The 25,667-nt window shown below is 37.4% G+C and overlaps 1 protein-coding gene across 1 annotated transcript in view; it reads right to left on the bottom strand.

Moving 5' to 3' along the window:
* LOC131067385 (25S rRNA (cytosine-C(5))-methyltransferase NSUN5) overlaps positions 1-25,667 on the bottom strand; it is a 246,450-nt gene that overhangs the window by 154,873 nt on the left and 65,910 nt on the right. Inside the window, exon 5 of the mRNA XM_058002363.2 lies at positions 23,568-23,653. Coding sequence (XP_057858346.2) covers positions 23,568-23,653 — 86 coding nt within the window. The remainder of the gene's footprint in view (positions 1-23,567; positions 23,654-25,667) is intronic.

Here is a 25,667-nt window from a genome sequence, read left to right on the forward strand (position 1 = left end):
TTTGATCTCGGTCGTTCATTATTTTCTAAAAAACTATATAAGGCTACCTCCTCTCATTTAGAGAGTGTGAGGTTTTTGATATATTGTTGCGTAAAGGTCATTTTCAAATAATATATTGCATGTGCGCTTTCTCTTAAGACTTTGTAACCTTTGTTGTTTGAGTGATTAGCATGGTTTCAATTTCCTCAACACATTAGTTAAAGTTAATTTAGATTTGCTTTCATGTTGTTACAATTGAATGAAGGATTTGATAAGTGTTAATTGACAGTGTATCTCTGCTCATACTTTTGGTGAATGGATGATTTCCATTTCACTGTGCAAATTTAGTCTGAGCCTATCCTCTGTGCATGCCAACATTTCGATCATAAGCACAACCCATTGAAGATTGCACCTGCTTTGTGTAGTTGTCCCAGTGTGGCAAAGCAAAGTGTGGTTTCCCGAGAGCACCCAGTTGATACCGTCTCCAGAATTCGTAGGTTTAGATCAGCTTTCTCAAACCTTATCCCTTTTTCCCTTTTTGAAAGTTTAAATCTCAAAAATCCAAAAAAAGAGAAAGAGCCTAAAATTGCTAAATCTATGTAAGTCTAGAAGCTTGAAAGACACTTATTAACACAAGTCCCCCTTGAGATTTTCAGCAAACACTACCCAAGTAGCTATCCCACTAAAGTTGCTTGTTCGCACATATAGACCTTGGAATCACCAGTGATTTTTCAGGAGAGGATAGAATACCTTTGGGTATCTTATTCTAATGTTTGGTAGATGATAAAACAGACACCAACAGGTCCCATAACAACAACTCAACTTCTTCGAACAAACTTCCACTTTCAAGGCCAAGGTTGTCATTATGTAAGTAAAAACTGCTCATCCATGAACTATGGAGTGTTGAAGGTTATTGTACAAGAGTGAATTTTCTCTCTAACTCTTTGAGCTCAACTTAGACTTGAGAGGGTGTTCCTAGAGGTTTGTTTAACAAAATGAAAAACCAAAAAAGTTGATAGCTAAACTCAATCAATTTTCCTAACTCCAAAGATTGTCAATGAGCCAAGAAGAACTAGCTACCAAGACACCTCTATTTAGTTGATAACTAAACCAGTGCAATGAGTGCAAGGTGGGGAGCAAAGCACATGGACCACAATTTGTATAGGTTTGTACCCTACTTTGTTGTGGAACCATGAGCTGCACTAATCTGAAATAAGAATGAAATGATAGTTTTAAGGGATTATTCTTTGTTTTTGTTTGTTTTTTGCTTGATTGGAAAAGACATAGGCCAAACTGGTGCCAATCTAGAGCTTGCAGAGTCACAACTAACAAAGAGGAATACAAGAGAAAGTAGCACAGACCAACTGATTAAAGCATTTAAATGCACTCAACATATGCCATTACAATTTCCTATACTTAATAATCCCTCAATGAATTGCACAAGTCAATGTATAAAGGTAATATGATCCATCACAAATAATTGTAATAGGTTTAGAATGTTATATGCATTCACCAAATAACAATATAATCCCAAAAAATGTGAAAGTGAAGAATATCTAACCAACTAGATACATTGTTTAATTTGTTCATGCATTCATGGAGACACTAGAAATGATAACAAATACAATATAATCTTCATTGCCCTATAGTTACCTCTACCTCTAATAGTTGGACCAAAAGTTGAGTTTGCGTTCTGTTGTGACCATTTCACACATCGCCCCATTGCAAATGGGGACCCCCTCTTTTTGCTCGTTTTTGCTCGCCTTTCGCTTTGCTTTTTAGGGTTTTGGTAGTTTGTCAGTTGTCTGGATTTAGGGTCAAGCCTTAGGGTTTCCGTTACTGTCTTTTCAGGCCAGAATCCAGTTAGTCCTGAGAGTTTTTTTTGAGCTTCCTTTTGTAGGATGCAAATTTTGAATGAAATGAATTCGCCAGAATGGTCTATTTTCAATTGGCATTTTGAGTGCAGAGTCTTAAATTTGTCTAAGTGTTGATGATGAAATGTGAATTTTGTCCAATTGAGTAATTTTGACCAAATTTTGACCTTTTTGATATTTGATCCCGGGCATTGGAAATGATTTGTTTTTGCCTTGTGAAGTGATTAAATTTGTGAAATCTTGATATTTTGGCCTGTAGGAGCAAAATCGCTCCTGTCCCTCAGTGAAGGACCGGAGCTCGTTTTCAAATATCTTACTGTCCTTACAGGGTCAAGATGAATTTCGAATTGGAAGTGGTAGAGAGAGGCGTGATCTTTCCATTGAATATAAATTGAAGAATTTCACGAACACGGAAATGCCTCCAGGAGTCAAAATCGCTCCTGTCCCTCAGTGAAGGACCGGAGCTTAAAATCAAATATTGTTTTGTCCTTGCAAGATTTTAACGACTTAATGATTTGAAGAGGTCTAAGGAGAGATGTTTTATCAAATGAATATAACTTTAAATGCCGTTATGAAGGAGAATGAACTAAAATGCCAAAATCGCTCCTGTCCCTCAGTCAGGGACCAGGGCGAAAACCATTGTAGCTCCCGTCCCTCTCCAAGGGACCAGAGCGAAGTTCTTCATAAGGTATATTCTGGGCAAAGATCAAGCAAGTTTTATGTTTGAAGGCAAGAAAGGAGGTGAGTCGAATCCGTTGAAGATAATTTTTGAAGGTGATAAAGTGAAATGAAGCCTACAGGACCAAGATCGCTCCTGTCCCTCTCCAAGGGACCAGGGCGATACAATGATAATGTTGCCTTTTCTTCAAGTCCAAGGCACTCCAAGTTCGGACATAAGGTGGCAAGGACATTTTAAAGCGTCTCAATCAAACACAAAGCATCAAAGGTCACTAAATCGAAGGATTTGCACTAAAATACCTAATTCACTCCTATCCCTCTCCAAGGGACCAGAGCGAAATTCTCATAAATGCCTAGATTTCAAAAGTTTATCAAGTATCAAGTGATTAAGAAGGATCAAGGGACTTTATTCTGCACGATAAAAAGTAATTGCAAGTTGGTCGAAATAAGGACTAGCTCAAAACGTTGAAGTTCGCTCCTGTCCCTCAGGAAGGGACCAGGGCGATATTGATTATTTTGGCCAAATCCTTCCAAAACCACGTTAAGTCAAGGTTTTGCAAGGTCGCACAAGGTCAAAGGTATCTTTTGAAGATGATATACGAAGGTTCGAAACGTCAAAATGCTATCAATTAAGCCAAGGAACTTATATCGCTCCTGTCCTTTGGACAAGGACCAAAGCGATTTTCATTAAAATACTCATGCTCCTTCAAAATCAAGACAATGCAAAGATAGGCAAGATCGAGGACGTCATTTGGAAGGTAATGAACGAACGACAAAGGTTAAAAGATTGCAAATTTGAGCCAGGACACAAAGATCGCTCCTGTCCCTCTCCAAGGGACCAGGGCGATATTCCTCTAAACATCAAAGTGCCTTGTAGAATTCAAGTGAAACGAGAGTGGAATGGAAGAATAACATTGTTTGTCCCTCACAATGAAGATTGAAGTTCGAAGTTACAAAGATAAAGGAGAAAACACTAGATCGCTCCTGTCCCTCTCCAAGGGACTAGGGCGATATTTGTTAAGTCACTTATTATCCTTTGAAGGTCACGTCAAAGCAAAGTTGCACAAGGTTTAAAACATCATTTGGAAGGCGATACAAGGGAGGTGAACGTTAAGATGTTACCAATTTAAGCTTGAAATGGAGAAAACACATGGATCACTCCTGTCCCTCTCCAAGGGACCAGGGCGATGATCCTCCAAACATCAAAACGCCTTGTAGAAGTCAAGTGAAACAAGCATAGAATGAAGAAATAATGTTATTATTCACCTTATGATGAAAATTGGAGATTAAAGATGCAAGATCTAAGTGAAAACATCTAGATCGCTCCTGTCCCTCTCCAAGGGACCAGGGCGATAATGGTCATAAAGGGCACTCATTCACACAAGCAAATCAATCAAGCTCGAAGAACCCAACGAAAATGGCAAATTCAACGTGGAGATGGAGACTTTGAACGTCAAAAATGCAAGAATCAAGACCAAGATGATGGATCGCTCCTGTCCCTCAGTCAGGGACCAGGGCGATGAGGTTTGCATTTTTTCATCTTTAAATTTTGGCGCTCAAGCACATTTTTGAATTTATTTAAATGCTAAAAAATTCGATAAGTTTGAAAATTCAATTAATTAGCATTTAAATATTGCGCTTGACATTTGTTAATTATTTTTGCCTTTGTACAAAAAAAACGAATTTATTAAATAATAATAAAGGCATTTAATAATTAATTATTAATCAATTTAAAAAATTAAAATGGAGCGCTTGGATTTGGTTTATTTTATCAAGGTCGGCCATTATTATTTATTTAAAAATCGTTTTAAATTGCCTTATTAATTACCAAGTCGGCCTAAGTGAATGGGTGGTATGAGCGCTTATAAAGGGGAGGTGAGAATTGTCATTCTCACATCATCATTTATCATCTCTTACATGCGATCTTGAAGGAGAAGTGCGAGTTGTAGTTAGAAGTGCGAATTTATATTCAAAGGTGGTGCGAATTTCATCAAAGGAAGACGTAAACATCAATCAAAGGTGGTGCGAACCTAAAGTTTCATTTTGTGCAAGCTTGTCCAAGGCATTGGAGATCACATCAAGGACATATCAAAGGTGGCGAAGTTCCTAATTTGAAGAAGAGATCACATTGAGGCCATCTAATATCAATTTTGCCTAGGCGATTTTATTCATTTTGCATTCTAGAGTTAGCTCTCTAGAGAGGTATGGCGATTTGGTTTTATTGTTTTAATTTTAATTTTAGATCGTCATAGCTTAAACTTTGAATTTTGAAATTTTGAATTCCAGCTAGCTCGATCCTTTTTTAGGAAATGATAACTCAAGACTTATCATGATGTTTCCTAAAATCTACTCTCTAATCTACGTTATTCATTGCAAAATCTAGTTTCTTATTGTGAAATGTTGTGTAGGTATGGCAACCCCTAAGGCGGGAGCATCCACCAGTCGTTCAGCTCTCATGAAAGAAGATCAAAAGACCGAAGAAGTGGAGACGAAGATCGTGTCGAAGTGGAGCAACATTGGAGATACCAACTTGGGTAACTTTAGCACGAAGAAATTTCGAGAGGTCCCTTACATTGGCAAGCCATCACCTGTCGCCCGGAGAATAATCGAGAGTGGCATCATTAAGGCAGCCGGCTTTCCTCCAGCTGTTCAGTGTCATGAGTTGATGATCGAGTGTGCTCGTCATTATGATCCTCAGTCCAGAACGATCGTGTCCAATGAGGGAAACACTTTGGCGTACCTTTCAGAGGAAGCTATAAGTGAAGCTTTCCATCTTCCAGAACACAGGGACATGATATACAAGAGCATAGAGGGAGCCAGGTCAATGTACGAAGATGATCCAGATGCTTGTCTAAGCATAATTAATAAGAACTGGTTACTCAAGAGTCATCCTCGCCTGAGCAAGGTACCAAACACACCACACAGGATTGATTTCCAGGAGGAGTACAGAGATTTGATTACAATGCTCAACCGAGTCACAGGAGCCCCTCAGGCTTTTTACTTTGAAAAGTGGATGTTCTACTTCATCCAGGTGATAGTTCAGGGTAAAGGAACAATTCATTGGGCTAGAATGATTAGCCATTGCTTGGACGTACAGTTGAGGAGACTCAAGGCTACCAAGTCCTTCCACATGAGTTCATATGTCATCTATGCATTGATCAGGAGTTTTGAGTACGCAGGACTACCTCACAGAGGAGTGATTGGAAGAGGACCCGGCGAGGTCAAAGCTTGTGATTCCTATGCCTACTTGCATCATCCGCCAGGAAGCAACTACAAGTTAGTTAATGATACCTTCATGATGAACATCACAAGGACGTTGCAAGGTGGGATTCACAACAGATTGTCTCAGGATGCACAAGAATTGGTGAAGAGGTACGGTGCTTGGTTTATTCAATTTCCGAAGTTTACTTATATCAGAGTTCATGGATGTCCTTTACCTCCATACATGTTGCCGAGATATCCGACAGACAGAATTGTGTTACTTGAAGTAACAAGACAGTTGGCAGCGTATGCGAAGGCATTCAGACACAGACATGGGAATGGAGTTCCAGTACCTATCATTTTGGGTAATTCAGTTGAGGTATGTCCTAATGCTTTAACTATGGATGACGCAGAGAAGGAGTTAGCCTTGTATTCTTTTTCAACCTTTGCTTTGAGGGAAAGCTTTGATCCACATGGACATTTAGAGGAGACAGTCGGTAGGAAATTTAAGCATGAGTACCAAATTGAAGATTTTATGATGAATCTCTTAGATGATCTTGAAGTGAAACGAAAGATGCATTCTAGATTGCCTTTGGATTTCATCAGGAAATGCAGAATTTACAGAGTGGCCGACCAAGCACAGGACAGTGGCAGACATATCCAGTCATCCTATGATCGAGAAAGCAAATCAATAAGATTAGATTGGAATGAGCCCGAGGTCGTGGATTTAGATGCTTTAATGGCTCCAGTCTTGTCTTGTACTCGCGGATGGGTTGACGTACAGCATCAGAAGTTGAGAGAGCAAGGCATAGCTATGACTTTCACTTTGGAAGAGAAACCAGCCGAAGGTGGAGCTAGTGTGAGTGAAGGCAATCCTAATCCTAGAAATTCAGGTGAAGGTAACCTTCGATGTGCCAGTGAAGGCAATCTCCATCCAAGAGGCTCGAAGAGGAAAGATAGACCTGGAAAGAGAGAATCTTCCAAGAAGAAACAAGAGGCTAACAGAGATCGATCATCCGGTACTTCTTCTAGACCAGAGAAGAGGACACTTCAAGTGGAAGAATCCATGGAGTCGATGGTACAGAACGACAGGCAGGAAGAAGGACAGGCACAGCAAGGGTCACCAGATGGATCTCTCCAAGATTATGAGCTAGATGAAGATAGAGAAGACAATGAAATAACATCTCCTCCCAGACAAGAAGAAATAGTGCATAAAGAAATTCAAGTTCAAGAGACAAGATCAGCTATCCCAGATTGGTTGAAGGAAAGATTAACCAAGGTGATCGTAGTAGAGGACGAGGACAATGCAATTGATCTAGAGAGCCTTGTTGGACGCTCACACGAAGTAACAGAAAAGAGGAAGGCTACCAAGATGTCCAAGATGATTAGAGATGAGACCGGATCCAGAAAACTGCAGATAGCTACACCGGCAGTAGACAAATATGAGGGAGAGATCCTAGCAGAAGAATATGATATACAGACTTTTGAGCTAGGACCATCCACAGCAAAGCAGACATTGGATGATGCCACTGATTCATTTGAAGCATTGAAAGACAAGCTTAGAGAAGAAATGGAGAAGAATAGAAAGCTTGAGAGAGAGGTCGGTGCATGGAGGACATATTTCGGTCATCTCAATGAACCTTTGGGACGACAGGATCCAGCTAGATCACCAGTACAAGCACTTCCACTTCAATCAATCAATGAGGCAGAAAGATTCAGGAATATGGTCCAGCGTACGAGTACTTGGATGGATAAATCTCATACAGTTGCCATAGAGTTTGTAACAAGGATGATGAAGATTATTCATCAAGCTATCCAGGTTCTTGAGATAATCCACAATTTGATGATAACAGTAGCCGCATTCGCTCATACCAAAGATGTTATCATTCCGGTCTTGAAAGTCATTAGACACACATCAAGGAAGGTCTTAGCACAAGAAAAGATCATGGATGGAGGACCTCACAGTTTGCTTCAGTGGTCAACCTTACTCCATATGAAGAGTGTTCTCTTCGAGGACATCAGTACTAAATGTAGCCAAGTTGAGGAGGTGATCAATCCTATCCAGGACAGAGTATTTGAGGTACTTCATACCATTCTTGGCAGGAGGATCGAGGTCGAGACAGATGTGGATATGCAGGAATTAGAGGATAGAATCAAGGTCATCTTTTGCAAGGACGCTAATGTTACAGACGAGCAATATGATCAGATGTTTGCCACCATGCTTCTGATTGAAAGAACAAAGGAACTTGAATCTTCATGGGACGCAGCTCTTCTAGATGCATTCGATCAGGTCATCCACTTGGAAGAAAGTATGAAGAATCTTCCCGAGATTCCAATTGCTGAGATCGAAGGAATCGTGTCAAGATTCATTACATATGCTAAAAAAGAGAATTGGAAAGGGAATAAGATTCTAGATGAGAGGTTGTTATAGGTGACATGGCATCTTATTTGTCATTGGTTTATGTCTCCTAGGGTTTTGTGCCAAATTTAATATTTGGCTATGCATTTAATATTGTTCAGTAAAAAGGAGGCCATTTGTAACAAACCCTAATTAGGGTTTAGGTGTCATGATCTTGACCGTTGATCTACTTTCAATCTGGACCTTTCATTGTAATTGAGGATGCTATTTATACCCTCATTTTCCATTTCATTTGGAATATAATTAGATATCAGAGAGTTTGTTGTATTAGAGAGATTAGAGTTAGAAGCAATTTTATTTTTGTAGCAAGATTGAGTTTTGAGGAAAGGAATTCAAGCAATTGTTGTACATGATGACTTGGAAATCAATGAAATATTGAAGTTATGGTGTTTTGTTGCAACTTTCTTGGTTATCTTCATGGTTGTTCAATTTACTTAAATCATGCTCAATCAAAGTAGTGTGTTAATTTGAAGGACATAGTGTGAGACTTGATCTTTGGTAGGATTCATAATCCAAACCACTAGCTTCTTGCTGATTGTAGGAACGCCTTGCGTGGTCGACTGGAGAATACCTGAATCACTTAACCTTCAATCATCATTGTATCTTGGATATGTACCTTCGTGGTAGTGTCTTTGATCTTTGATGCGTTGAAAATCATTTGTTACCTTAGAAGATCGCATCAATTTCAATTAAGTTGTTATCTTATGGCAAAATTGAAGTTGGTTGAATCTTACCAAGTTTTGTTCACACGAAGTCACTCTTAGGGTTAGACTAGATTAAACTTCTTTCAAAACCCTATCCTTTTGTTATTTTTTGAAAAGCTTCTTAGTTTAGTAAAATCTTAGGCTTTCGGAAGCGTAAGACCCCTTGAGGATACAGCAAATCACATCATACCACGGCGAGCTTGTCCACACGTAGAGACCCTACTAACCAGAACATTGGAGTCATCCTAACTAATCCTTCATGCGAATCTTCAGCAGTTAGAGACTTTATTCAAGAGAGGATAAGATGCCTTTGGGTATTTTATTCTGTGTATGATGGTGTACAAAATACACGTCAACACGTTCCTAGATGAGACTCGAGCTCTCCTCTGTGTACTATTATATACCTTGCACTTCCAATAGCTCAAAATGAATCTCGAAACATCTCTTAACCTAGTTGGGCATCTACCCTAAAAAATCACACTGTAGCAACACAAAACAAATGATGTACATGCATCAACTGAAATGGAAGCCCCAAATGCTAAATGAGCTTGAACGGGTACCATGGTAGTTGGGAGGAGCTGCATTTAATGTGATTAGAGCAACGAGTGAATGTGGCACAATTTCATTTGGTGATCAATGACATTTAAAATGCCCTTTTTCATTAGCAGGTTTCCCCTTTCATTTTATCTGGCGCCTCCTCAATACATTATGAACGTTATTATATCTAGCTTTCTCTTGAAAGAATCAAGCTTTAAAATATTTTTTTTACCCACTTTCCTTTTGGAAAAATCGAACAAGTAGTAAGCACTTCAACAGGAAACTTCATTCTTTGAAATCTTTACCAAATCATAGACATCCAATGGGTCCTTTGACTTCATAATCATGGACTTATACCTCTAAATCTTTGTCATAGGCTGAAAGCATTATTATTTTCAAACCTCTGATAGACATTAAGACAATTCTCGAGCTTTTGAAAGGATGTGTGCAATCTCGCAAATCCCCAACGTAGGCTAGTTTTACTTGTTTTCAAGTTGTTGGACATAAGCGAAACTCTTCATTTAACCCTGACAAGAACAAGTGCCTCATTTCATCGTGCGTCGACTAACACTAGCACCTCCCTATTTCTTGGTCAACTTCCCCTCCTAATTGACACTTAGGACAAAGTCATGCACAACCCCAATAATCTAATAGTTAACAATATCCAATATCCTTCAAATATATTGGGCTTGGAAGAAAGGATCTATCACCTCGACGACCCAAAATGAACAATTTAATTCTTTGTATCCAGCCTCGGCTAAAAGAGATATCATTTCCTTTAATCTTTGTCAGGCCCATCACCATACATTAAACCTTTCCATTAACCAATGCCATGGGAAAAGAGTATAAAATATCCCGAAACATCGACATACACAAGGCAAACACAAGTATGTCGAACATCCCCTACCACTGATACCTAGTACAAGAACATGGACCACCCCCAACAAGTTGAGAATGTAACCCTAACCTTTGCATGTCAGGCTTGGGACGAAAGTATGGAATATCGCAAAACTATGACATAAACAATATAACTCATCTTAGCTATCCCAAAACTCTGACATAAACAATGTTACTCATTTTACCTTCATCAGCCTTGTCTTAGTATGCCAAAATTGGAGAGGAGCACATGTGGCTCTATATTAGCATGCCAAACTTGGATAGAAGCATGTGCTACACCAAGAACCCAACAAGCACCATCCAAACACTTAGATTGAACCACCACCACATAATTTGACTTGTTAGATATGACGATAGTCAAACACTTGCCCAACATGAAACTCACAACCATTCCATACCTTTGAAGACTCATGCTATGTTACCAAGGAAATTAAGTGGCCAACAAAGGAAGAAGACCACATTGGGGAAGGGAAGGGGAATATTACACCATAAAATCCCATCAAACTAAAACATGGGCACTAGAATTTAGGAATTTAGAAATTTCAAAATCTATAGACTTCAGCATCATTCGGGGAGGTGAATACAAGCGCATGCATAGCCACAGACCCAATCGTAAAATAATATTTCAATTATGGTGAGAGCCCAAACAAGAGGCTTGCCAAAAGATTTTCACAACTTGTAGCTCCACTAATACACTTGACGAAGAAGGCTGCCTTCTCTTGGAGTGTTATAGTGCAAGGAGGTTTTGACAAGATCAAGGAGGCAATGAGTTCACGTCCCATTTGGCTATTCCAGATTTTTCACATCCCTTTATTTTAAAGTGTGAAAGTTTAGGAGAGCAGATTGTATGGAAATTTTGATGCAAACAAAAAAATCCCATAGTATTTGAGAGTAGAAAGCTCAAGGACTCAAAGAGGACCTTCTCTGTCTTCGACAAGTAGATGCTACCCATCATGCATGCACTAGCCAAGTTTGGCCAATATTTAGTTTAAGGAAAATTTTTGGTGAAAATGAATCATAATAGTTTCAAAGTTCTTTCTTTATTAAAAGGACCTGAATGATAGGCAACAAAAATGGGTAAGTAAGCTTCAAGCGTATGATTTTGAATAAAGGAAAAAATAATATGGTGGCTGATGCACTATCTAGGAAATGTTATTTGTGTTTTATAACTAATATATTTGTTGTTTGGAAGATTTCTATAATAGTTGAATACGCCAAGAACACATTTACTATTGACATTTTGGATGGCAGGCTACAAAATAAGTACAAGGTGGTTGATGTACTCATTCTTTATAAAGATGGGGTGTATCTTGTTCTAGAGTCAAACATGGAGGAGAAAATTTTGATGGTTGTCATGGCACACCATAGCTAGTCATCTAAGGTACTACAAGACATAGAAGTAGGTAAGAGAGTGTTTCTCATGGAAGAGGCTCAAGAGTGATGTTTTGAGACATGTTAGGGAGTGTTTGGTTTGTCAACAAAGCAAAGTAGAGCATGTATCTCTGACTAGTTCATTGCAGCCTTTACCCATTCCGAATCAAAAAATGGGAGAGCATCTCCATGGATTTCATCATAGGTCTTCTAAAAGTGCAAGAAAAGAATTGCATCTTTGTGTTTGTGGATAGATTCACTAAGTCTGCTCATTTTCATGCTATATCTTCAATGTACAAGGCTTCATACATAGTTGATTTGTTCTTTAGAGAGATGTTTAAACTACATGAGCTGCCAAGGAACATTGTGAGTGACAAGAACAGCAGATTTGTTAGTTTGTTTTGGCAAAAAAAAATTTAGTTGACACATAGAGAATTGATTCCAAGCACTAGCTCTCATCCTCAAACAGAGGGGCAAACAGAGATTGTGAACAAATAAATAGAAGAGTATATTGTTGATGCGGGAAAAGTACGCACTAATCTGTTGTCAACACAGAATAGAATGCTAAATATCCTACCCTCTCTTGAATAAGGAAATCCCTAATGCTATTGTGAATGATCAAAGGGGACAACATCAAGGTTCCCACTATCAAGTCTTGACTGTTCAGGATAACTCCGCGATGATGTGTTTTGTTGGTAAACACGAGGGGACTTACAGAAGCTTGTTTGTTTGCATCTATTGATGCTTTGAATCTCAAGCTAGGAAAATAAATAACAAAAGGGATAGGGTTTAGGAATCCTAAGTACAATGATGGTAACAATTGGTGAAATGGGTAGATAGATTTCCATAAACTAACTCCTACTTGGCCAGAGACATACTCACAACTCCACAGAAATAGTGCAAGCTCCAAGGGATACAAAATATTTTCAAACTATAGATATTCATTCAGGCACCCAATTATGGCGCAACCTGAAACAAATACCCACAGTTGAACTAAGAACAATAATAAGGTTCAAACTAACCATACACAGAGACCTACAATCAGCAAGCCCCCAATGGTATGAACCTGAAATCAAATCAAATACCTTCACACTTCAACATTAACATCACTGAACTCTAACTTTAACTGACTAGATGAAAAGAAACAATGCAAACAAACTAGGACAAACAAGAAAACACCATGCTTCAATGTTCCATTTATTTGTTCTAACTACCACTATAACAATTTATGATTAGCAGTCCTATTCTACTTCTACTCCTAGTCTACTAATTGTCTAAAATTTCTAACTATCTAACCCCTAAAAATCTAACCCCTTCCAATGAGAGAGGCATTTGCCTTTTATAAATTTTACATTCTGGATTGATGGCCAGGATCCAAACCATCCAATGGCTGTGATGAAAAGAAACCATGCAAACAAACTAGGACAAACAACAAAACACCATGCTTCAATGTTCCATTTATTTGTCCTAACTGCCATTATAACAATTTTTGCTCACCAGTCCTATTCTACTTCTACTCCTAGTCTGCTAATTGTCTAAAATTTCTAACTATCTAACCCCTAAAAATCTAACCCCTTGCAATGAGAGAGGCATTTGCCTTTTATAAATTTTACATTCTGGATTGATGGCCAGGATCCAAACCATCCAATGGTTGTGATCTGCCTTCCAGAATCCTGGCAGTTTTAACCCATGCCTAGTAATTCTCATAACTTCCCAACTGCCTCTTTCAACCACCTTTTCAACTACCTACAACTGTTCTCAATCACTTCTGGAAATCAAGTAGCTGGGAAATAACTAACCTGTAGCCCCCTTGTTTTAAATTGCATTAATGGGGCCCACAAGTAGTCATTTTTCAATAAGGCTACTCTGTTTTACAATAGATTCAATCTTCTAGAATCTACAGCTCTGCATTTTTGGTTTTGTATGCTTCTCGACTTTCAACTTGTCGCCAGTGGTAGCAAGGGCCCTTGTCCTCGTGCTTTGCAACATGTTCTTCACTACCCCATGATCACGATTTTGATTTTGCGTGCTACATCTTCATCCTTCGACCTTGGCGACCTTCAATCTGTGCTTTAAGTTTCCCCTTGGCTCGTTCCAGGTCCTCATCCTGCAAGAGAACATGGGTCAAAAATCAATTATCTCATATTTCACTTGTTCTACGAAGGATTTGAACAAAAACACCGAACTCCCTTTAAATGTTATGGCCAAATGGAATTTCATCTTAATGAGGCTTGGCTATTTCTCGATATTATTTTCGATATTGTGAAGGGTGATAGCAAAAAAGACGTTGTGTAAAATGTACAAGCCTTTACTTATTTCACTTTTGCGTTTGATTAAAAATCTAAACGTTATATCAAACATCGTGACCATGCTCGACATTCTTGACGGGTATATAAAGGTGTAGTATTGACCCGATATTACTTTGCGTTCTTCATTTAGGCTTTCTTTTCATTTTTACGCCAAGGCTTACTTACGAATTTTGACCTATTTTACAACTTGGGCAATTATGGCATTTACTTTGAGCTTTGAAAACAAAATGTTATCCTTTCATTTTACTCAACTCCCTTTTAATTACTTTGCTAACACTTGGGCACTTTAAGAGAATTCGGTATTTTGTTCGATATTTTATGAAGGCGTTGTAACAAAAAAAAGAATACCTCATTTTAACATGCCAACAACTTTACTTTTATTTGCTCAAATTTAAACTTTGCCTATTCGGTATTTTTCTCAGCTTTTGCAAGGCATTTTGATCCTTCGCTAGGATGAGTCGAATGTATTATTGGGTCACAAGAGCCTTTGGCGATAATGCAAGTCAACTTGACCTTTTAAAATGCTTACACCAAGCTCGATATTTTCAACGGTAGGGAGAACAAAAGTCGTTTTCAAAGATGATGAAAAGGGGTTCGAACTTCTTATTTGCTTTGCCCTAAGCATCCATTTTGGATCGTTTATCATTATCGAGATCCTCATCGGGCTTTATAGGCCTAAATCACAAAGATAGGAGATGATTTCGTAAAAAAGGGGTTAGACGAACTTTATTTACCTTTTCTTTCAGCACCAAATGTTTTTACGAGGGAGAACTCGGTATTTTTCACGGGGGTTGGAAGGAGATTCAAGAAATGTGATTTGACCTCCAAAATCATCGAACTCAAGCCTTTAGATGCACTTCGCCCTTTGTTCGGTATTTTTCACAAGTCCAGAAAGGTTGAATTTCATTTGCTTCGATGATTAAAAAAGAAGAAAAATGCCTTTGACATTTGCTTCGGTAGTTTTCATTGGTTTTAAGTGGTTCGATTTTGAACACAGAACCTCCCTCTCTCTCCTACGCGGAACAGCAGGCTCGATGGGGGACCCTGTTGTAAATGTTTTCAATTTTCTATTCAATGACCAAGATGTATAATGTTATTGTATCTTTCATGTAATTGTCAATTCACTATATAATAAATCTGATTATTATATTGTATCTTGTAGATGGAGAGAGAGCATTAATAAATTTCGATGATCTTCCAACATTCACCGATCGGTATATATATGCATGCAAGCAAAGGGGATCAAGTAATACCTTGACCGGTCATGTCTATTAGACATGACCGATCAAGATATTACTTGATCGTGCCTCTTCAAACCATAATCTCAGTTAACCGATACCAATCGGTGTGTAGTATTTAATAAATACAAACGATACTAATCGGTGTTCTGTGCATTACGATTTATAACCGATGTTAATCAGTATTTAAGCATTGGTTAAGAACACGATATTAATCGGGATTTGTTTGCAAGGTTATATATATATATATATATATATATATATATATATATATATATATATATATATATATATATATATATATATATATATATATATATATATATATATATATATATATAAATCGAGGAATACGATCACAGCAAGATCGTATATGTGAATATCAACATAAGTTTAAATGATAATGCATACGATCATCATTATTGGTATAAGAAAAACCGAAAATAACATATAGAAGAGTAATTATAATAATCATCAGACAAAGGAATGATAAATGAAGTCTTATCATAGTCTATCGATGAGATAGATGATTGAATGAGAGACTTCATTTATCTCTCATTCAATCATTTATCTTACCGAGGCTATCATGTATCAACACTCCCTCTTAGCTAGGGAAGATAAATGAAAGACAACATATCTAGCATCACATTTCTCATGATGGTCAGTATTCCTTATGTAGTCTTATAATCTTACTCTCTAGGGGGATCATATCACCTAGACATGTGACATGAAGTATCATCAATCATATGATACAAGAAATCACATCACCTAAGCACGTGACATGAAGTATCACCTAAACACATGATACAAAAGTTCATCACATCAACTTGTGATGACAAGATATCACCTAAGCACGTGATATCAGTATTGCAAAGTAAGCAATACTAAGGATAACTACATAAGAGTAATTAAATACAAATTAAGGTATGTGCACTGACATTTCCAAATGTCTCTACCACAACATAATCATGGCACATCCATGATACACCAGGAATCACACATGATATTTGGTTTGATCACTATAAGATCGTCACCTTATAATGTCTACATACAAGTGTTCATTATCTGAGAGATCGTCACCTCTTAGAAATGTACACAGGGGGTGGAGCCCATAAAAGTCATATCACAACAAAGAAGTTTACCCATTAAACATCTTAATAAGTATAGGAGTACAAAGCAAATTAAATTTCAATCATACCAAGACCTTTTCTGAAGTGCTCAACTTTCACCCTGGAAAGTGGTTTGGTAAGAATATCTGCTATCTGATCTCCTGTACAAATGTATTCCAACTGGATCACATTCATGTCTACCATGTCTCGCACATAATGATATGGAATCTCAATATGTTTGGATCTGTCATGAAACACCGGATTCACTGAAAGTTTTATACAACTTTGGTTGTCGCAATGAATAATTGTAAATTCCATTGGTTCACCGAATAACCCAACAAGCAACTTCCTAAGCCATACTGCCTCTCGAGCAGCCATGGAGGCTGCAATGTATTCGGCCTCAGTGGAACTTTGTGCTACCGATGACTGTTTTCTGTTGATCCAGGATACCATGGTTGAACCTAACTTAAAACAGCATCCTGAGGTGCTTTTCCTGTCAGTTACACTTCCAGCCAAAATCTGAATCTGTGAATCCGTGTAAATCTAGTTCAACTCTCTCATATTTGAGACCAACTTTTATGGTACCTTGTAGATATCTCATGATATGTTTTACTGCTACCAGGTGTATCTCCTATGGTTCACACATAAAATGACTCAAGGCATTAACAGCATAACAGATATTTGGTCTCGTATTTAACAGATACATCAGGGACCCAATCATTTGCCTGTATAGAGTAGGATCTGAGGGTTGTGATTCTGCTACTACTTCCTTAAGTTTATGAAGGTTTTTTTCCATTGGAGAGGTCATGGGTCTGCAGTTTAGCATTCCAAATCTCTTCAAAATGTCCATGGTATACTTACCCTGATTTAGTATAATGCCATCAGAATTTTGCCATACTTCCAAACCTAGGAAGTAATGAAGGAGTCCCAAGTCCTTCATGTCAAATTCTTTAGCAAGGTCTTTCTTACACTGATCTATGAAGTGATCTTTTCCTATGATTAACAAATCATCAACATATAAAATCAATATCAGCATATCACCTTTGTCTTGCTTATAGTAGAGATTTGGATCTGCATCATTCTTTGAGAAGCCTAGCCCTAAGAGATAAGTGTCAATTCTTTCATACCAGGCCCTAGGACCCTGTTTAAGCCCATAAAGAGCTTTCTTGAGTTTACATACATGAGATTCTATATCATGAATCTCAAACCCTTCAGGTTGCTCTAGATATACTTCTTGTGCAATCTCTCCATTAAGAAATGTTGTCTTTACATCCATCTGATGTACTTTCCATCCTTTTGTTGCTGCAATAGCTAAGACTGCTCTTACTGAGGTATATTTGGCTACAGGTGCAAAGGTTTCTTCGTAGTCAATTCCTTCCTTTTGAGAGAACCCTCTGCCTACAAATCTAGCCTTGTGTTTCTCAATGCTGCCATCTGCAGCATGTTTGATCTTGAAGAGCCATTTGGAGGAGACAACAGATTTTCCAGCTGGCCTAGGAACAATCTCCCAAACATCATTTTTCATAATGGACTAGTATTCCTCAAACATGGCATTCTTCCATACTTGATGTTTAAGTGTATTTGATACATTAGTAGGTTCAGCTTTTGAAAGATCATTCATGAGGGCAACATAGTTGGTAAATTTGTTAGGCCTTTTGCTTTCTCTGAAGGTTCCTGAAGGGGCAGCATACTTCTGAGCTTCTTCTACAGTTTTGGTGGCCCATAGTGGTCTTTTCTTGAGATTTTCTCTAGGTGGGTTTTGTATTTCACCTTCATTTTCCTCAAGATTCTCTATCTGAAGCTCAGGGGTAGGATCTTCATCTATGCTAGGAGCAGGAACATGGACTTCAGGTTCCATGGAACTTTGGGCTCTTTTGAAGGCTAAGTCTTCCTCAAAAATTACATCCCTACTAAGTTCAATATGCCTCTGACCAGGTATATAGATTTTGTAAGCCTTGGAGGTTTCACTATACCCAACAAGTATTCCCCTTTTTCCAAAAGGCTCTAGTTTTGATCTTTTCTACTTAGGTACATGAAGATACACAGGGCACCCAAATATCCTAAGATGGCTGATATCTGGCTTTACTTTAGTAAAAGCTTCCTCAGGAGTTTTATCTTCAAGATGAGAGTGAGGACATCTATTTTGTATATACATGGCAGTGTTGGTTGCTTTTGCCCAAAGATTGGTATTGAGGTTCTAATCTAGGATCATAGCTTTGGCAGTTTCTACAATTGTCCTATTTTTCCTCTCAGCTACCCTATTTTGTTGAGGATTATAAGGTATAGTAAGCTCCCTCTTAATCCCAGCATTTTTACAAAAATCTTTAAACAAATCTAAGGTGTATTCCCCCCCCATTGTCAATTCTTAAGGTTTTAACTTTATTTCCTGAGGAGTTTTCTATTAGTGATTTAAATTCTTTAAACCTATTAAGGATCTCTTATGATTCTTTACGTTTCAGAAAGTAGATCCAAGTTTTCCTAGAGTAGTCATCAACAAATATTACATAATACAAGAATCCCCCTAAAGAGGATACAGACATAGGTCCACATACATCAGAGTGGACTAATTCGAAAACATTACTTGTTTTCCTAGTGCTATTTTGAAAAGAACCTTTAGTATTTTTACCTAAGGCACATCCCTTGCATACCCCTGAATGATACTGCTTTAACTTGGGTAGACCTGTGACAAGGTTTCCCATTGATGATAAAGCTCTAAAATTCAGGTGACCTAGCCTTCTATGCCAAACTTCAATAGCATCTGCAACGTCATGGATTAAGGCTAGGTTGGGCTCTGTGCATAGCTCATATAAGTAGCCTTGTCTTTGACCAATGGTTTTAACTTTCTTAATGAAAGAACTCCTTGGCCAAGCCAACACTCTGCTGTACATGAAGGTCACTCTGTGCCCATTATCCTCTAGTGCTGAGATGGAGACTAGGTTTCTCTTGATGCCTGGTACATATAGTACTCCTTTAAGCTGCAATGATACGCCTGACTTCAGTTTGATGGTGCAGGTTCCAATTCCTCTAACTGGATGTGTAGAGTCATCTCCGATAGTCACTTCCTCATCATTCTCCTCTACCATGGAGTCTAGCACTTCTCTAAACCCTGTAATGTGTTTGGATGAGCCATTGTCGATCACCCATGAGTTAACCTTGTTTGATGCTTGGTTTGTAAGTGCTGAGTAGAGTACATACTTCTCGGAGTCATCTCCTCTCTTTGATTTTCCAATTATGGCAAATGTGGCTTGTTGTTTAGCTCTTTCCGGACATTTAGCAACATAGTGCCCGAATTTGTCGCACATGTAACATTGAATATGAGAGAGATCCTTCTGGGAGGTATTCTTGCCTTGACGACCTTTCCTCTTCCTAAATTGTTTCTTCTTGCTTTTCTTATTGGAGTTTGTATTTAGGACTTGGAGATCTTCATCTATATTCTTTTGTTTGATCCCTTTCTTATTTAACCTTGATTATTCTTGGAGACAGTCTGCCCTTAACTTTTCAAACTTTGGATATTTAGCCCTTGCACTGATGCCTTGGACGAATGTTTCCCATATACTAGGCAACCCATCTAGAGCAATGAGTGTTAATTCTTTGCTTTGGATCTCATATCCAAGGGTTGCTAGCTCATCCCTTAGGGCTGACTAACTCCCCTTTGATCATAGCTATATGATTTATTTCTCTCTTTAAAGCCAAGGTTCTACTTGCATTGGATATCTCGAATGCATCTTCGAGTGCTTTGAACATGTTGTAGGCCGTTTCATGTTTCCTTATGATGGGCATAATATTATTCCTCACCCCATCAACTATGATTTTTATGGCCTTTTCATTTCCCTCTATCCATGTCGCTTTGTCAGGTTCAGTCTCAGAATCTGTGGTTTCAGCTTTTACAAATGATTCAACTTTATTTTCTCTTAGAATCATCTTGATTTTGAACTTCCATGCTGAGAAATCATTGCCTCCTCCAAGTCTATCTTTGAATCTGATAGTGCTGGCCATTTGGAGAAATGTGATGTTGGATATATTCTTGACTTGAATTTAACACAAAATTGACAAGCCGTAGGTTCGATTTTAACTTGGCTCCGATACCATGTAAATGTTTTCTTTTTTCTATTCAATGAGCAAGATGTATAATGTTATTGTATCTTTCATGTAATTGTCAATTCACTATATAATAAATCTGATTATTATATTGTATGTTGCAGATGGAGAGAGAGCATTAATAAATTTCAATAATCTTCAAACATTCACCGATCGGTATATATATGCATGCAAGCAAAAGGGATCAAGTAATACCTTGACCGGTCATGTCTATTAGACATGACCGATCAAGATATTACTTGATCGTGCCTCTTCAAACCATAACCGTAGTTAACCGATACCAATCGGTGTGTAGTATTTAATAAATACAACCAATACAAATCAGTGTTCTGTGCATTACGATTTATAACTGATGTTAATCGGTATTCAAGCATTGGTTAAGAACCCGATATTAATCAGGATTTGTTTGCAAAGTTATATATATATATATATATATATATATAAATCGAGGAATACGATCACAGCAAGATCGTATATGTGAATATCAACATAAGTTTAAATGATCATGCATACAATCATCATTATTGGTATAAGAAAAACCGAAAATAACATATAGAAGAGTAATTATAATAATCATCAGACAAAGGAATGATAAATGAAGTCTTATCACAGTCTATCGATGAGATAGATGATTGAATGAGAGACTTCATTTATCTCTCATTCAATCATTTATCTTACCGAGGCTATCATGTATCAACACCTGTCACAAAGACGGGGATGTGGTGCGGTACGCAAAACATATATGAGGAACTATGTAACAGGGCATCAAATGGCATGGGTTATATGGATCCACCTTGGGGAGTACTACAATTCTACTCAACACATGTCCATAGGTATGGCTCCTTTCAAAGCAATCTATAGTTATGGTACAACTTCAATCATTGATTTCATTCTTTCAAATAGTAGAGTTCTTGGAGCTCGAGATTTGATACAGAAAAATTCTAGATATTGTGAATGCACGCAAAGAGAACTTACAACAGGTTCAAAATCAGAAAATAATGTATGCTGATCACCACTAATTAGAGATATTGTTGAGGTACGAAACATGATCTATTTTGAGGTTACAGCTCTATAGGCAATCTTTCCTCAATGGAAGTGGTGCAGAAAAGTTCAAGTCACGGTTTTATGAACCTTACAAGATAATGAGGATAGGTAAGGTGCATATGAGCTAGAACTTCCAAAAACAGCAGGATTCATAATTTTTTTCATGTCCCATCTGTTAAGAAGGTCTTTGGACAGCAAGTTACACCTTCCACTCAATGATGAAGGGAAATTGATTTGGGTCCTTAAGCTATGTTGACATGAGAGAAAAGAGGCTAAGAAACAAAGTCATTCTAGACTACATGAAGAATTGGATGAATCTTCCATTCGAGGACACTACATGGGAAGGAGTAGAGGTATTTGAGGACCCAAGTCTGAAATTGCTTGAGGGCGGAGAAAGGAGACTATTATGTCACTTCTAAATTAAGTTAGCTTCCATTGCTTCAATAATAAAGGTTTTTTTAAACACCACATTAATATCCATATATTTAATATAAATATATAATTTAAAATTAACTTTCAAATATGAATTTGGGAGCCAACTTTGGGTCCATGAGACCTAAACAATGAAAAGCTATTTATATCCAAATTATTTTGCCATTTTGGACATTTAATTTCATAATTTGAAAATTTCTCTAGTTAAATGGTAAAATAAAATTGTAAGCAATCAAGGATGACACCCCTTGATTGTTGTTTTTGAGGTTAGAATGAATCCCCTACCTCATTGATCGAGACAGTTAAAGTGCTACTATGATTTTAGAGTTAAAGTGCTAGTATGATTTTAGAGCTATCACCTATAGATGCTAATTGTGATCTCTAAACCACTCTACAAGCTGTGTACAAGTTTTCATCCTCACTTTGATAATCGTTGTCAACTAGTAGCCAGAATAGAACCAATCATTTCAGAACCTTGTGGAAGCAAGTGGATGAGAGAGATCAGTTTGTGACTGCGTCAAACCTAAATCCTCAAGCATGATTAGGAGATAGGCTGAGCAAACCAGCAATCCTAAAATCGCATGCCCAAAACTCAATCTCACAAACAAATCAGACCAAGTATGAGGGCGATCGGAGTGAACTTGCAACTTTACAATCATACGCCCAAAATTGAGATTCATCACTATATCGGATCAAGGGTGAACAAGAAACTCCATTCAAGTACCCAGCAAGGCATTAAGGTGAAAGCAATTTGCAAACTTGGGAGGTGAAAGCTCTTGCAATCACTTAGTTACCCAACACCATGCTTGTTGTGGACTAGATTGCAGGACAGATTTGAGTGGATATGACTTTCAAGCGTTAGAGGCAAAGGTGCTATAACCACCTAGTCACTTGCTCTGACAAATTGGAATACTTTAGCAATTTTCCTAACTGAAGAGACTATCAAACAACAAATTTTGTAATATTTGTATATGGTTCAAATCTCATAATTGTATTAGAAAATTAAATCATGTAATGTCCCCATCTTTATGCCTTCCTGTTCTATGAGTGTTGGCTCAGTTTTGGGGATTTTGTGGTATCTGGTGATGGTTTGGAGTTCAGTTGGTGCTCTAGTTGGTGACAATGTTCTTCATAGAATTCTGGGTTTTTCTAGATTTTTTTGGGATTCTCCTTAGCCCTTGGAAAACACTACTATTTATAGTAACTGCTTGTTTCTGCACCAATATTTCTAGGTTTTTTTAGGTTTGTTTTCCTCACTCCTTGTAGAACACTAGTATTTTATGGTGTCTTCATGAGTTTTTTGTAAGGTTGTTGATAATATTTTAGTATTTGCACTAGAGTATTAAAGTGACATTTTATTATTCACTTTGGTGTTTAAATATTAAAAAAGAAAAAAGGTTTTGTTTTGTTCCCCAAGTTGGACGCCTAGGAAAGGTGGGACTTAAGTTGTTTTAAAACATTATGGGGTTTTTTTTGAGGGAAAATAAAATATTTGAATTTTAAAATGCCCTAATTCGATTATAATGTTTTGAAATTTTTAACGTTCCAGCTTTAAAATTAGATTATAATGTTTTGACATTTTTATGCCAAGAACAATCGATGTTCTGAAACACTGCAATAAAGATAGATATACAATATCAAATTCAAGCTAGTGATGTAGCTTAAGAAAGTCTATACCTGAGTTGTCTTTTGTAGAATCTGCAGAGCAGATTCCATGTCCCCTTTCAGAGTATTGACACGAACATATCGAGGTTTGGAAAGACCTGAAATAACCCATTTATCATCAAAGAAAACAAACAACAGAATAATTCATTGTAATATTTTTTATCTACTTCAGTACATTATGATTAGACATACACTGCTCATTTGATGATACTGATGTAATTTATTTATGTCTCTCTGTCTGTAAATAACCTATTGCAATCACATCTTTGGCCAGCGTTAAGAGAATAAGGAGTAACATGAACATAACACTCCAACAGGCAACCAAATGCAACCTATACCATCAATCATGTATGTCCTTGTCTAAACATAGGTAAGTTTCTTGAACAACCATCAATCCTTTCGCTCATCATAAAATACAAATATAGCGCTCTTCTTTCAAGAAAGCTTCCAAATCACAACAAGAAAAACACCAAAATAAATGACGAGAAGTAAAAATGTAATAGGAATTGCTTCCTACTCCATAAACATAAATTGCAGTTATCTTTCCATGGTCAATAATAAGTGCAATGTTTATGCTACAACATAGTTACAGCCAAACAAATCCATATTTGACACCATCAATCTACCAATGTCTCAAAATATAATATAGAAGAGTGCACATGTAGAATACTTCCAGTGTTCCACGGAGTTTCAAAATGTGGGGAGAGGGGCACATGGGTGTGGGTTTCTCGAACAGAAAATTTGGAATGGTGAGGAGATAGTGGCACAACTAATATATAATATTTGTAAAATTAATTATAAAAAACAATAGAAAATTACAATTCATCATTATGTAAACACATTTAAGTGAACCAAAATTGAAAATTTCAACTATCGATAAATTCAATTTCATAGAGTTTGCAATAGTGAAAAAAATTACGAGTATAGTAAGCCAATTGCTAATTGAGCTTATCGTCCAATGCAAATCCTGTGATGTACTTGTCATTAGAACTGCTAGATTCATCTAGCTCCTACAAATGGGCACCAACCAACCCTGTGTGTGTGGCCTACTCCTTGTCAATCTGTGTTAGCTCCTCTAGGCATACATCATACCATGCTACTAGACTTTTTCTCTACTCAATTGTCTTGTAATCCAAGAGATATAAGACACTATGTACAACCACAAGATTCTCTGCTCTCTTAGAGATAAGCTTGTTCCTCTTGACAAAGGATGAATTTATATGTAGACTAGTACTCCTTAGAGTAATATACACCCTTAATGTTTTTTGAAAAAATTTACTCCTTAATATATTACTCTAAGGAGTAATATACACCCATAATGTTTTTTGAAAAATTTTAACAACTGAAAATAATATGCAATACAACTTCCTTTCCACTTTCCGATCACCCAGTTCCCAAGTTGGGCAAGGTGAGAACATACAATGTTCAAAATTATACAATTAACTAAACTGTTGCAACTGAAAGGAAATACACTAGGCAGCAAGCCAGCCAATACCACTTATTCAGTGGAGTGCTTATGCAATATGGGAAACGAAAACAAGCTCTTCCACTTTTCTAGCTATGAGCAAATGTAAAACCTCCACTTATTCAGTAGGAAACAAGAGGGCACTTTCACTTATGCAATCGGACAGGATGAAGGCACTTTCACTATGCAGTGGGACAGTATGAGGACACTTCCACTTATTCAGTAGGAAGGCATTAAACAAAATAACCACGTGTTCAATGAGCTAAGTTCATCAGCAATAAATAAAGAGCAAACTCACTGACAGTAGTACCATTTTAGTGTTTACAATATAGAATGCATGGAAATGGTAAATCTTCGACGGTAGTAACCATCCAAAGTATTACATGGTGAGATCCAATGCATTATAAACACCATATAAGAGGGGATAAGCTGCTGATATTAAATGCTGGTAATTAAAAACTGCTATAACTCCAAATATGAAGTGAATAACTTAGACAATCAATGAAACCAAAAACCCAACAAGAAATATACATCAAATAGATGATAATGAGGTAATTTGCAGGTCTGATCAACTAGAACACACTACAACAGGTTTCGACAACAAGACAAACACTTCCACTTGTGCCCAGCACACCACCAATCAATCA

The sequence above is a fragment of the Cryptomeria japonica genome, chromosome 6 (assembly GCF_030272615.1).
Source record: "Cryptomeria japonica chromosome 6, Sugi_1.0, whole genome shotgun sequence".
Taxonomy (NCBI): Eukaryota; Viridiplantae; Streptophyta; class Pinopsida; order Cupressales; family Cupressaceae; genus Cryptomeria; species Cryptomeria japonica.